Source organism: Spodoptera frugiperda, chromosome 13 (genome assembly GCF_023101765.2).
Source record: "Spodoptera frugiperda isolate SF20-4 chromosome 13, AGI-APGP_CSIRO_Sfru_2.0, whole genome shotgun sequence".
NCBI lineage: Eukaryota > Metazoa > Arthropoda > Insecta > Lepidoptera > Noctuidae > Spodoptera > Spodoptera frugiperda.
This window is the reverse complement of record NC_064224.1, coordinates 7,636,947-7,651,653: the sequence shown is the minus strand read 5'-3', so window position 1 is coordinate 7,651,653 and position 14,707 is coordinate 7,636,947. Positions and strand designations below refer to the sequence as shown.

At 36.2% G+C, this 14,707-nt stretch overlaps 1 protein-coding gene across 1 annotated transcript in view; it reads right to left on the bottom strand.

Moving 5' to 3' along the window:
• The window catches only part of LOC118270337 (ABC transporter G family member 20), a 79,046-nt gene that overhangs the window by 13,027 nt on the left and 51,312 nt on the right, over window positions 1–14,707 (bottom strand). Inside the window, exons 6-12 of the mRNA XM_050698215.1 lie at window positions 11,716–11,852; window positions 9,325–9,450; window positions 8,464–8,557; window positions 7,774–7,959; window positions 7,105–7,346; window positions 6,334–6,571; window positions 5,799–5,976 (exon numbers count right to left, since the gene is read on the bottom strand). Of these exons, the coding sequence (XP_050554172.1) occupies window positions 5,799–5,976; window positions 6,334–6,571; window positions 7,105–7,346; window positions 7,774–7,959; window positions 8,464–8,557; window positions 9,325–9,450; window positions 11,716–11,852 (1,201 nt within the window). The remainder of the gene's footprint in view (window positions 1–5,798; window positions 5,977–6,333; window positions 6,572–7,104; window positions 7,347–7,773; window positions 7,960–8,463; window positions 8,558–9,324; window positions 9,451–11,715; window positions 11,853–14,707) is intronic.

Here is a 14,707-nt window from a genome sequence, read left to right as displayed (position 1 = left end):
CAATTTACGCAATCTGAAATTCATAGAAATGTTCTGACTAACTTTTATTGCTAACTTGCACTTCGCTCTGTTCTTTATCATAATAAATTCCGTATTTCCTTGAAAATGTAAAAGTATGAAATCATTTTATTGTGTGAATATTTCTTATCGAGATAATAATTGCATTCAATGCAATCCATATCTTAATCCATAATCTTGCAATAGGGTAAATGACTAATTTTAATTTTAATGTCCGTCTTGTAGATTATTTTAAAATATTGGACACGATTTTTTTACTTTCTTACGAAAACAAATACTTTTGAAGATATATCGATTTGAAATATAGGATGACTTCACTGTTCTGGGTACGATTTATACGTAGAAATGACGTAGTAGCTTATACTCCTAGACTTTGATTAGTTCTATCTAAATATTGTTATCTTATATGACAAAATAAAAAAATACGTGTCTAATATTTTTCATTACCTAACTGACGGAGAAATAAGATTTTTAATTTTCATACCCCGTCATCATCCGTATTAGAAAAACTACATATAATTGTAATTAACCCTCAAGAGATTTAAGTACTGACATGAAACGGTCCTCATTTGCTCAACTAGGTACACATCAAGTGTTCCAACCCTTTGCATTCAATAAACAAGGCAACCAGGGGTATTTGTTAACCCTGCAATAAAAGCCACCTCACTCGGAAACCCGTGTCTAATAATGGTTCATTAATTTTAAGAAAACACCGTCTATTCTGGGGTCTCTGAGACCCTTATAGGGGTCCGTGATTGACTGTTTAATTAAAGGTGAATGAGGTTGAAAGAAAATGGGCATTTTTGGATTTAAAAGTAACCATATTATAGTAAAAACTATTTTATTAATTTTCTGAATAGTTAGTTTTTCAATATTTCATTTTAAAATGGAAGTTATGGAGAAACTTTTTTTTCAGCATAGTTAAATGTAAATAATATTATCAATAATCTCGCCCGGGGTAGGGAGAGCCCTACCCCGGGACACAGGTTGCGTCGTTTCATTGTCGGCGTTTCATTGTCTCTACAATGAAACGCCAATTGCTTCGAATCTTAAGTACCTACTTCTTTCGGTTCATCAATAGCCCCTGAAAAGACTGATCTTTTCATGCAATTTTCTTATACTAATTAGGATACCGTTTTTCACTCTCGTTACGTTTGCTACTCACGTCTCGTCTAATGTGTATAATCCTAAAAATTATGTATAAAGTCACTATACACTACAATCAGTCGACGATAAATATATTAAACTTTTGTTTCATTTATAAGGCATCATATTAAAATCTTCGCTTAATCCATCGAATGAAGATCAAACAATACTTCTTAATCCCGATTCACGAAGTAAATAAACAAGCAGAGATTTTGAACATTGAACCTTATGTGACCTTAAAATGGAGGAACTGACAAAATAATCCAATGTCAACATAATTTTGTCATGAAAATCTGGTTTAATTAAAGACGATGTGGTATTATCGCCTAAATGTTTCATGTAGGCTGCTTATTGTGTTGCAAATTATGCCTTAAAATGTGTTAAATTAAAGGCTAGAATGGCAGGCATTGATGTACCTCGCACATTATTTTTTTTCTTTTTTAAGTAACGTTGCTTCATACTGGGATTTTCTCCTGTGTCGTGGGTGCGTTTACAAACATACAAGTTCACATACACATGACACCCAGACCCGAAACAATTTATGGATCACACAAAGAGTTGCTCCATACGGGAATCGATACTACGTAGAGTTAATAGTTTTAGGTTTTATTATTTACGAAATTAAATTCAGTCAGAGATTTAACTCACTAAATTCACTCAGAATCATCTAATGATTACTTAACCCAGTAATTATTTTCGTTATGATTAAATGACTCTGAGAGCGGCAGTAAGAAAAATATTGTTAAGCTTTTTGACTTTCGAAATCTCAGTTCGTAATTTTGCTATGCAAATATTATATGGTTACCCTTTCGCGACTATGTATTTGAATGGACTAAACAAATAAAAGGAAAGGAAAAGGAAAAAATAAAAATCCCGCAAAACGTCCACACAATCTAAACAACATTCCCCTCGAGAAAAAAATGTATTAGTAAAATATTTTTGATGACGCCAAAACCACCTTTTTTGACTGGAGCCTATATAAATAGGTCCCTCTAGGATTCCCAGGAAAAACTTAGTATCAAGTTAAGATGTGGTGCTTTTCCACCAGAGATGTGCTATGTAGCTATGCTGCGAAGATGTAATAGCTAAGCTGTGAAACTATGTGACCGTTTCCAATGATACTAAGCTGTGTAGCTGTGCCGCAAAGTAGCTGTGCGAGGAAGATGCGCAGCTCGAGTATGCGATGTATCGATAGTAGGGAAGCTATCCATAACTTCTTTAGCTTGGTTGAGTCCGTTTCCACCAGTGTTAAGCTATGTGTACCAATGAATATGATAGGTGGAAGCCAAACGCATCCACAGCAACGTAGCATAGCACATCTCTGGTTTAAAAGTACCCTTAGACCTCTACCTTTTGGGACTTATCGGCAAAACTACATGAGGTAAACCTCTGAGGACTTCCTTATACCTATTATTTGTATGTTTTTAGCGAATTTACATAGAAAGGGAAATAGTTGTTGGGGGTTATAGTTTTTACTAGGAAATTGTGTATCGTATCGTCACCCTTTTTCGTGCACATAAAGCGACCGTACTATGTACACCCATTTTTCACTATTTATGTTATATAAGTCCCATATAATAGGGGGTGAGCCTATTGCCGTATACTAGGCAAAATTCTAGACTCCGTGTTACCCGAGAAACCTTGTCCGGCAGTTGCACTCGCGACCAACGAGGCAGTATTTTTACCAGACTGCGCCAGAAGGAGGGTTATTTTCCATTTCGATTTTAATGTATACTGATCAGTTTCATTGCTTAGATAATCATGGCTCAATTTATAGTCGCTTCAAGAGTATAATTTGCCTCCACAATTTACATAAAAAATTGGAAAGCTTTACTTTCCACAAAACCTAGGACCTCTTTACTAATAGTTCACTAAAATGCCTAAATATACTTTCTACAATCCGTCAATAACACCTAGACCCTCTTTATCAATATTTCACTAACACCTCTAAACAAAAACCGACATACAACAAATAATAAAATTCCCAAGATAACAAAATAGCTTTTACCATATCTCATTCGAAATGACAAACATTCAACATTATCTCGCCGTACTCGTAAAACCAAAAAACTGGCTTTCAAAATCCTTGGGGCTCGCATTTTTTCACGAAATTTGTGGCACCCGACGAAATTTAAGACAACTGCTACTTAATTTAACAAATAGGGTCGTATAATGGCGCTTGAGACACGGAAGCTACGGCGGTCGTAAGTAAGGGCCTGTATTAATGATTCAGTGTGTTTTTGGCCTATTTTTAACTAATTAATTTGAGTGTATCTGTCAGGATTGTCTTACGTGTAGAAAATAGCAATTATAACGATTAAATGTGGCAGAGCCATACTGCAGCACGAAGCCGACAGCCGACGTGACATCACGCTTGCGTTGCGAGTCCAATCCTCGATCCCCAACAACCCTTTAATTCCTAACCCCCAAAAGGCCGGCAACGCACTTGTAACGCCACTGTTGTTTTGGGTTTACATGGGCGGCGGCGATTGCTTATTTTGGGGGACTTGTGTGATAAAATACTTTTTATTTACGAGAACGGCTGGCGGAAGCTAGTTCGCTAATAATTTTGAATGCAAAAGAGTCTTAGAGAGAGAATAACATTTTTCCAACAACTTTGACTGCAGCAAAGTTATAACCTTCAAGAAAACACAAATTGATCTCTATACTAATCCTAATATAACCTTAGACCAGCCAAAAAGAATTTTGATCTCCTACATAGATACAGACTCATTTGACAACAAGGAACGGAGTAAACAAGACAATCACGTTAGTATCTACGTTGCCGATATGATCCTTTGTTTCAGAGTCCTATGTACACAAAATATTATATTACATAATAACTGTTTCGTTGGTTGGGTGGCTGTATGTATAAAATATGATTAGCTATCTATAAGCAAAGGACTTGATTTCGATGTTAGAGAGAGAGAGTAATTATTTGAATGCTGATTTTCAAAAGAAAGAAGTATGTAAGATTAGTAGGAATTGGCGTTCCATTGTCCCTATTTAGTCATAAAATAGAACTATTTTATTACGCTTCTTAACAAAAGGCGAAAGGCATCATTGCCACGAGAGTTATTTTAAAATAATCGGTTTGGTATCAGAGTTTCTAAATTTTATAGTAACTACGTAATAGAGAGGTATTTATATTTTATAGGTAAAAAAATACATTAACAAACATACAATATTCTTTTAAAGGCTATTACGTAATTACGTCCCTAATATTACATAATGAAGTGGCCAAGTGGCCACCATGAAAACTGACGATCCAATCAAATCCTTGTATCATTTGCATTTAGATTAGGGTATGGGACATTTCCATACACCGACCACAGGACAACACCATAGATTGTTTTAGCCATGTACGCCATGAAGTTTAATGGGGTTTCATTTTATATGATTACCTACAGGCTATTAAATGAGGTTTCAGATTCGATTCCCAGTTCGGGTAATTGTATTCAATGATGAACTTGTCAGAATAGGTAGTGAAACAAATATAAGTAGAGTTATAGAACAAGAAAATTTAAAACGTTAGAAAAAACCAACACTTATTTAGTAATCGAAGCAGTACACAAAATAACACGCTACACTACTGCAGATTTCACTATGAAAAAAGGCAGTTAGCATTTAGCGTTTAGCCAAAAACTAGAGGTAGAAACTAAACTAAAGGTAAAAACTAAAAAGAAAAAGAATAACTATTATTAGTATTAATAGGTTACCCACCCACTGAAAGGTTAAAAACCGGTGCCATAAGTTCTAAACAAAGGTATTCATTATAAAACCTTTATAGGTACCTAATAAAAAATACATACTGAATGTAATTCAGAACCTTGTACTAAATTATCTGTAGCTTAGAACAGATCAACAGACCAAACCATCTAAATTCACTCTTAACCCAGAAGACTTAACGTCCAAAATATAACTGACAACGATACCGCGCTATTTCCTACGGGAAATTTATATCAGACGCCTGATGCTATGTTTTAAATGCAAAAGAATATGAATAAATGCGAAACTTTATGCATTTGCGAATAGAGTAGCCTTAGTAGGTTGGAATTTGTTTTATAACAGTAATTGTAGTTGTAGTGGTATTAAAACGGGTTGGAAATTGAGGAACGAAAACTTTAGGTATCTCAAAAAATGCGACTGCATTCAATAAAATAAGTAGCCCCTTAGTCGGTTACGATCATGGAAGGAATCGCCATCATCATACCAATGGTCACGCAGGATACCACATAACAATCACATAACAATGACTCAATATGAATAAATAATCAAATTGTGAGAGAGCCATACTTCGGCACGAACGGGCCGGCTCAACCGGAGTGATATCGCGGTCTCACAGAAAACCAACGTGAAAATACGTTTGCGTTGTGTGAGTGTCTTTACCGGAGGCCCAATTCCCAATCCTCGATTCCCCAACAACCCTCAAATTCCTAACCCCCAAAAGGCCGGCAACGCACTTGTAACGTCTCTGATGTTTCGGGTGTCCATGGGCGGCGGCGATTGCTTACCATCAGGTGATCCGTCTGCTCGTCTACCGGCTTATACATGAGGTAAATAGCTAAATAAAAGCCACGCTTACAAAATGTCAATAGCCCCTAAGTAAACATAAAATGGTATGAGTTACTTACCAGTATCATCCATATGGGTTTCAATATCGGAGTTCTGGACAGTCCATTTGTTTGAGTGTCTAGGGTCGGTGATCCTCAGCTGCAGGGACTCGGAGAAGTTCGCGTGGAACACCAGAACCACTCGCGCTTTACCATGCTGGGCCTCATTTATTGCTATCTCTTTGGTTGGGTATGATATCTGGAGAAAATAAGGTATTTTAAAAACTGCTAATTTTGTATGAGGATAATTATTAACTGAGGTTATTCTGGGCCATATTCTTGATTAATTAATCACTATCTATATATTTATTTAAAATACTCTACAATTAATCACTATTATTATGTAAACAAACCGGTATTTCTTTAAAAAACTCAGATAGATTTTAGCAACATAAAGACAAAAAATGTAAAACAAGTTATAGAAGACAGACAGACATAATCGCTCTACATATGAACAACAGTACGCCGTAAAGACAATTTACTAACTTACTCAAGAAAAACCCAGTAAGTAACCCTATCACTAAACTAACTTAAGTAAAAAAAAACAATCACTTACCAAATTAGATTGTCTTTTCGATAAAAAGTCCAGATATTCACAACTAAATCTAGTTAGATTCCATTCATACGTATTTGGATCTTGAGGGCAGACGTTTTTATTGTAATCGCAAAGAGTATCCGTGGAGTTGACTTCGTAGTTCACCACAGCTATCGGCAAGCCGACAGGGTAGTGACCGATGGCGACACAGAAGAATATCATTTGAGAGACCGGGAGACCGAGAAGGAAAGCCAGGGCGCTGGAAGAGAAGAATATAATTATTTTATGATTGAAAAAACTGACAATGCTGCCAGTTTTTTGGGCACCCAACCTCACGACTCCGTTGAGGATTATGTTTTCGATGCTTTAAGTTAGTTTTTCTTTCTTTTTAAGTATTTTTAAGTCGTTGATATTTTAGTCATAGTTTAGATTGCTGTTATGAGATATGCCTTAAAAATTTTGGTGTATAATTTCGTTGTTATAAAGTTTGTTTTGACGCTAGTTGAAAATAAGGTCCTATTCGAAAGACCTTTATTTTTCGCCCATGCAACAAATGAGTTGTGTGTGCCCAAATAACATATTCTAATTTAACTAAAGAACAATTATAACTGGCATTTTCAGAGTCTTTTAATGGTTACTTAACCTAAACCTTGTAGTTGTTTTCGGACTAAAATCGTTACTAAGGAACAGTTCAAATAACCATTAAATTACTCTGAGTGCAGCAAGCTAACAGAAAAGAAGAAAATAATAGCTAAAAGATAAATTAATCAAAATGAAATTTTCTTCACTTACCCAAAGTTCCTAAACAAACTCAAAAAGTTTTTCCATATCAAAGCCTTCATGTGGTGCCATTTCATGGGCATGTACATTTCCATGCTCCTTCGAGGCTTCTCTTCTGGAGGCATGGCTTCTATAGGGTTGATGAGCTCAGGAGTCACCACCACTCGCCCCTTACTGCTCATAGACACATTGTCACCGAATTCACCAGATATTTCACCAATCTCTGCTTCTTCTAAGTCTACTGCTGCTGGATTCTGAAAATGGGTTATAATTTTTCAATATTATTTTAAGGACAAAAGGTGTCTTGGATCCAGATCCAGAGTTACTTTGATTTCGATGCGATTTTAATGCGAAACACAATGCATTTTCTATTTATTATGTCTCAAATACCGACAGACAAGAGGTTAAGGTAGTCATGCCCAAAAGGTGTAATGGTTGCATCTATCTTCTTTCATCTCTAAGGGTCGAAATTATTACAAAGTTTCCAAAATGGCCAAAAATTGTATGGAACTTCAAATTAAAATCTAGATAGATTTTTGGATCAGTGCTTTATTTTAGCTATGAATGTCTGACTGAGAAATAGGAAATCTTCGTGAATTGGACTATCTGAGGAGGTTTTTCTTTTCAAATTAATAGTTTAGCATCTTCAAACAAATAGTATCATCATTGTCTTCTACTTACTGGTATCGCTGGCAGCTCCACTCGCTCCACCACGTCAGCCAGGATACTGGATCTCCTTCTCTTGCCCAAGTTCTGCAGCACAGACAGCTTCAAGAATACATCTTCTAAACTCTCACCCTGGTATCGGCGGATTAGTTCCGTTGGTGATTCTTCTGCCAAGAATCTACCACCTCGCATGAGTCCGATCTAGAAGAGAAGAAAACAGAGTTAAAGCAAAAAATTGTTGAGTAGAGGAGTCTAAATAGTAAAGGGTTTATTAGGTTTTATTATTCTGACTATCTAGATTACCAGACGTCTGAAATTAATTTATGTAAGAGTAGCAAAAATATTCACTCGAGAACTAACTTCAATTTTTATAGTTTGACGTTAAAAAGGGTATTCTTGGTCTAGTTAAAATAAATTATTTAATCCCGCTATTGCTGATTTGCTGCCTTTGATTAAAAAAATATAATATTTTATCTTTTATTGTTATGTCTATAATATAAAAATAAGTCGGGTTTTCCTTCCTGACGCTATAACTCCAGAACGCACGAACCGATTTCCACGGTTTTGCATTCATTGGAAAGGTTTCGGGCTCCGTGAGGTTTATAGCAAAGAACAATTCAAACAGCAGGAAAACAGAGAAATTAATTGGTGGCGAAACGGAGTTCGCCGGGTTTGCTAGCGAGTTATAAATTAGAAGATACTCACAATGTCAGCCTGCTTAGTCTCATCGATGTAATGAGTGGTGATGATGACGGTAGTTCGACCACCTTTAGTGATGTCCACCAAGTGGTCCCAGATGCTGAAAAAACACGATCAAAAATTCCATAAAACTGTCGTTCACAATTTTCCAAACTTGTTTTGCTAACCAAAATAGTTAGTGGTTGCCAAAATTAATTTAAACTCTGTGTTGTTAAACTTTTGATCCATCTAGTCAATTAACAGTTTGTCAACGTTTTGGGAGCGGATTATAGGTGTTTTTGAGTTTATAGTAATAATTAAATAAATTAACTTAGTAAATTAAGATAGAATATTTTTTAAGTGCAATGGACTTAGAGGATAGTTATTAAGTGAAATTAACATAGGGGTAATTTTAACCGAGCGTTCTTTAACTGGTCATGTTAATTATAGGTTAGATTTTGGTGCTAATTTTATCTATTTAAGTACTTTAATGATAGTGCTGCATAAATTGCAGTGTATGGGTTTGTTGACCTGATCAGATCAAGCTTTAAAATTGTCAAAGTCGATAGCCTTTAAATTGACAATTAATTTGTTCTGTTGAAAATAATCAAAAAGCATTCTATTTCAAGCTATTCGATACGTTCTAGAATGTATTTTAGGTAGGTAATTAACTATGATATAAATACCTGATAATTTGCAGGTATGTTCCCAACCATACAAAACTTTTATATTTCTAAAAACATAATAAGTTTCCTATGGTGGCTGGTAGAGACGATGCAATTATTACCAATCTTAGATACTTATTTCGCTTCATCAACCGTCATCAGTCTATTCATGCATGCTCATCGTTTAAGACAAATGACATTTTTAAGCAAACACATTTCTTACCTCTGTCGTAAAACAGGGTCCACTCCAACAGTTGGTTCGTCCAGGATCAGCAGCTCAGGGTCATGTATCAGCGCTGCAGCCAACGATGTCCTCCTCTGTTGCCCTCCCGATAGATTTTTGACTTGTCTGTAATTGACAATAAAACATTGATTTAAAAGAGGTAACAAGATAAGGATGAAATAAAAGGTTGAAGTTAGGATAGTAATTAATTACATTAGTGTAAAATTATACTATTCTGAAAATCTTTATATATATAATTCTTCTGTAAGTGTGTATGTCACTGAAATTCTCTTAAACGACTGGACCGATTTTGATGAATTTTTTTGTGTGTTCAAGGGGATCTGAGAATGGTTTAGATTCACAATTTTGTCCGCTGGACAATGTTTTTTTAATTAATCAGACGTGTAGACAGGACAACGTCTGTCGGGTCCGCTAGTATATATATATATATATTAATTTTTAGTAAACTACATATGAAGTCGGCTAATATACTGAAACGTGCTAAGTGTAAGTGTAAGGAAAACTTTTCTTAAAACCGCATCAAAATCGGTTCGGCCAATCGTGAGATAATTGCGCACAAACATACATACATACAAGTCAAACACAGAGCTTTTTGAAGTCGGTTAAAAACAGATCAACACGGTAACATTTAGGAACATGATCTTGTTCCGTCTGATAAGTGAGGGTTCCGGAAACCGAACCCTCTGTTTGATTGCCATACCCATCGGAAAGCCCTTCACCCCAAAAACGATGCTATTAAACTGTTTGCTAAATAATCCTCTATTATTACTCTGACTACAGTATCTGCTTACCATCAGGCGAGGCAGTAAGATTTGTTGCTACCGATAATCATCATCAACAGCCTATAAATGCCCACTGCAGAGCAAAGGCATCTAATGGCTGATTCGTTACACCGTTAGTCAGTGGTATCTAAATATTCTTAAAAAGTACATAAATATATAACCGCACGGTTGGTGCGGTGGCTGGGCAACTGGCTGCCGTGCAACGTGTAGCAGTTTCGATTCCCGCATGGAGCAACTCTTTATTCTCTTTATCCTGCCAGGATTCGAACCTGGAATCTTCTGAACTTACGCTACTTAGTTACAGAGGCGAGGGACTTGACAGGATTCGAACCCTCACACAAGAGAAGCAGGTGCCTTAACCTTTAAGTACCGACGCGTGGTCTGACAGACACCTTGATGCTTACGAAAATCTAGGTACATATGTTAGAGTGGACTTATCACCCTGTGAGTCTGTCTACCCCTTAGTTAGTCGACCAGGAGCGTTCATGGAAAATTGCTGCATCAGCGTTCGTCATTTCAGTGAGTTATGCCTTACTGAAAATTTCGAGTGGTCTGACAGACCACTCGTCTGTACTTATGTAACTTTTTTTGAATAGGACTTTCACCCAATTTTAAAGGTTTTTTCTTTTAATTCCAGTCAGGTACAAATATGACCTATACAAATATATTTATAAGTCAAGTCAAGTACTTCGAGCTTGAAACGGGCAAGTATCAGGGCAAATAAAAGTGTTTCTCTCAAATAGATAATTTATAAAATAACCCTCCAAAATAAAAACTATGAATTTTTTTACAAGAATGGCATTTGTCCATCAAAACTGAAGGGCAAGACTGCGTACAAATTTGACACTTGTAAGAAGCGTGTATGCCTATAGTGCAGCAAACCTGTTTGCAAAGCGTATTTGTGAAGGTAGCTGGTTACCTCCAATTTGGTGCCTTGCGATTTTTACGATATTTGTTGATTATGTGTAAAGTATAATGTTTTTTTATTTATATGATTATTGATCTTTAAGAAAAAAAGACTTTCGGAAAATATATATTGTTTGTTGAATCATAGTAGTCAACAAGATAAAAGTAACTTTTTTCGTTCAAAAAATGTGCGTCTGCAATAAAAAAAATTAATATTAGTAATTAATGGTTATACTTTACTTTATTGTTTAATTTATATAATAGCTAAATACATATACAACACAAAAACAAATATATTTATATGATATATTAATAAACATCAAAGATTTCCATAATAAAAGTCTGGTGTCTGACAGACCTCACGTCGGTACTTATGTAACTGAAATTGGACGTCGGTACTAGAAGGTTAACCTAATTGCTACAACGGTGATTAGATTTGTAGATACCGGTAATATCTATACTATACTAATACATATTATAAAGCTGAAGAGTTTGTTTGTTTGTTTGTTTGAACGCGCTAATCTCCGGAACTACTGGTCCGATTTGAATAATTATTTTTGTGTTGGATAGCGCATTTACCGAGGAAGGTTATAGGCTATAAATCATCACGCTATGATCAATAGGAACCGAGCAGAGCGGGTGAAACCGCGCGGAAGTAGCTAGTTTATACATAAAAAAGTACCTGGTAGGATTAGGAAGCTGCAGCAACTGGATCAAGAAGTCAATCCGTTCCTCCACCTCGTTGGTCGGCATGTTGGCTATCCATCCGAAGTAGATCAGCGTCTCTCTAATGGAAAACTCCCCAAATAAGGCAATTTCCTGCAACAAATAATTAGTTATTATAACTTTTGTAATACTTCATCCTTTGTTTCTTAGTATTTCCTCATGAGGATATGAGTATTTGCTAAAACTAATGTTACATTAACAATACAATAGATTTTTAGTGTTTATTCCGCTTGTATTTTTTAACATGCGGTGTGCAGCACCGCCTTCCCGCCCGCAATTAAATGCTCATGCAGCAGAGGTGCAACATAAAAACACACATATAACCTGCAATATGCCACTTCTTTTCTAAGCCTGATTCTATTCTATATACAACTAATGTTTCTTTTATTTGATGATAGCGATATTTTCCGGCTTTTTTATGGAATAGAGGCAAATGAGCAAACGGATCACCTAAAGGTATGCGACATCCGCAACACCAAAGGACTTACAGGTGCGTGGTGTTGACGTTCTAGAAAGGAATACGCTCTTTTCTTGAAGGTTGTATCGGTTCGGAAATACCGCCGACGACAGCGCAATCCGCAGTTTTGCTGTGCGAGGCAGAAAGTTTCGTTTTTGTTGTTCATAGCAAAGTTGAGCATCAATTTATTTTATACATCCTCTATTTTCGTGTATGAAAAGCAACGCCTTATTATTATATTTTTTTGTAAATCTGAACCTATTAAACCGTAATATCTAGCCCGCGTGCTTAGCGTTGAGATTACCCGAGCGTACGATGCGTCGCGTTATGCGCGCTTCAAAGATCCATCAGACTCCTACAGATGGGGCCAAGTAGGGCTGTCGCTCCTCTAGCCTCGCCCAAGGCGGGAGAAGTCATTGGATGATTTTCCCCCCTCAAAAAAAAAAAGTAGTGCTGTCGCTCGACCCGGAGCTGCGGACTACCTAGCGGGTTACCGAGGCTCCGGCTCGAAAAGCAGGAGTAGGAACGGGGTGGTTTTTAGTCAGTAAGAGTCTGACACTCCCTCTCGACTCACCCAAGGTGGGAGAAATGATTGGATGATTTTCCCCCCTGAGATTAAATACATATTATGATATGTAATTACAATCGTCATTAGCAATAAGTAAGAAGAAGAATATAGTTCCTATCTATCAACCATGGATGCAAAGTCAAAATCAAAATTATTTATTTCAAATAGACCGGGAAGGCACTTTTGAACGTCAAAGTAAATATTACAATATAAAGAAAACAAAATGTCTGTCTATCGGTCAGTCCTCTAGTAAAGCTATTTGCTCGTTCCAAAGTATAGTTTCCTATGGACAAGAACGAGCAAGATACTCCATTTAGTTCCTTAACTATTCATAGTAACTATTTGTACTATACATGCTGTTTACTTAAAAGCATACTCACATATTTACTAAGGAAACATCCTGTTTGTAACCTTCGCGCATGTGTGGATAAAGATTACAATGCCATAGTATGGAATTGTAGTAAACATACTTGGTATACAATTATAGACCTTAATTATATTAAGAAATTAGGTTGTATTCAGAGTACACTTATTAATAACAATATAACTATACTATCACAATCTATGTAAAGAGATTTTTTAAGTACGACAGAGAGTTTAGCGATTATGCAAAAATGGTTAAAATATCGTGCAGAGGCTTTTTTAAGGGAGGACTATCATCCCATTACTTCTCCCGCCCTGGGCTAGCCGAGATGGGGTTTGTCAGACTCTTTCTTAAAACCAACCCGTTCCTACTCCTGCTTTTCGAGGCTGGAGTGATGTTAGTTATCTTTTTAAGATGCTTTTCCACTATAAATGTATCATGTAGCTATGCTACAAAGATGTAACAGCTAAACTGTGAACCTATGAGACGTAGCATAGTACATCTCTGGTGGAAAATCATCCTTATTCTGACCAGCAGTGGCGCGGGTGGAAAGTTAGTACCTATGCACAAAATTGACAATACTATTATCTTCATTGCAAATATATATATCTATTATAATTCCTTACAAGTTCCATCATAAACCTAGACCTAGCACTTGGCCTTTGAAACTCAATACGTAAGTAACTTTATATGTTACAGCCCTAACATACATACTAAAGTACTAAGCAGATTTATATCAAAAACTTTCAGATACTAGGCCGCACTTAGAAACACGTGACTTCTTCAGAAAACTTTTTTTCATAGAATATATCAAACCATTAATTCATCACATATGACATATTACAACTCTACCATCTTAGAAATAAGGTCTATTTTTCTTTGACATTTTTATGACTGACAAACAATGAGTATGTATTGTGACTTAGCTACTAATATCCAGGCAAATACGGAGTCAGAATATCATAACAGCCATGAAAATGACAAAGGAAAATCGACCTTATTTCTAAGGTGGTAGAGTTGTGATATGTCATTTGTGATGAATTATGGTTAGACCAGGGAAGCGGTATTTATGTAACACTAGGTTTTGTCCGGGTCTTTGTAGGCGTCACGAATTTTACTAAGTCAATAAATCAAAGATTGAGGTCCCTTTTTTACATTTGATGGGTCGACGTTTGGCCGCTATCTCGCCTGATGGTAAGTAATGATGCGGCCTACAATGGAGCACGTCTGCCCATAAGCAACCTATTCACTCGGGCTTTGAAGATACCCAGGTTATACCCATCAGGAAATAAAGAATCTGGCAAAGAATTACACTCCCTAGCAGTTCGCACGAGGAAGCTTCAAGTGAAGCGCTTCGTACGTTCGTCTTGATGAACAGATGGTGGTAAGTATTCATTAACGTTACAAACTATGCCATTCTCTATTTTCATACTATAAAAACGTTGACAAACGTCTACATTTTTATTTATTTCATCATTAGGCAGGGCCCATTTGTTTAGTTACAGTGCCCAATCACATTATGGCTACTCATCTTTTTTATTGTTTCATGGTCCAGGAAA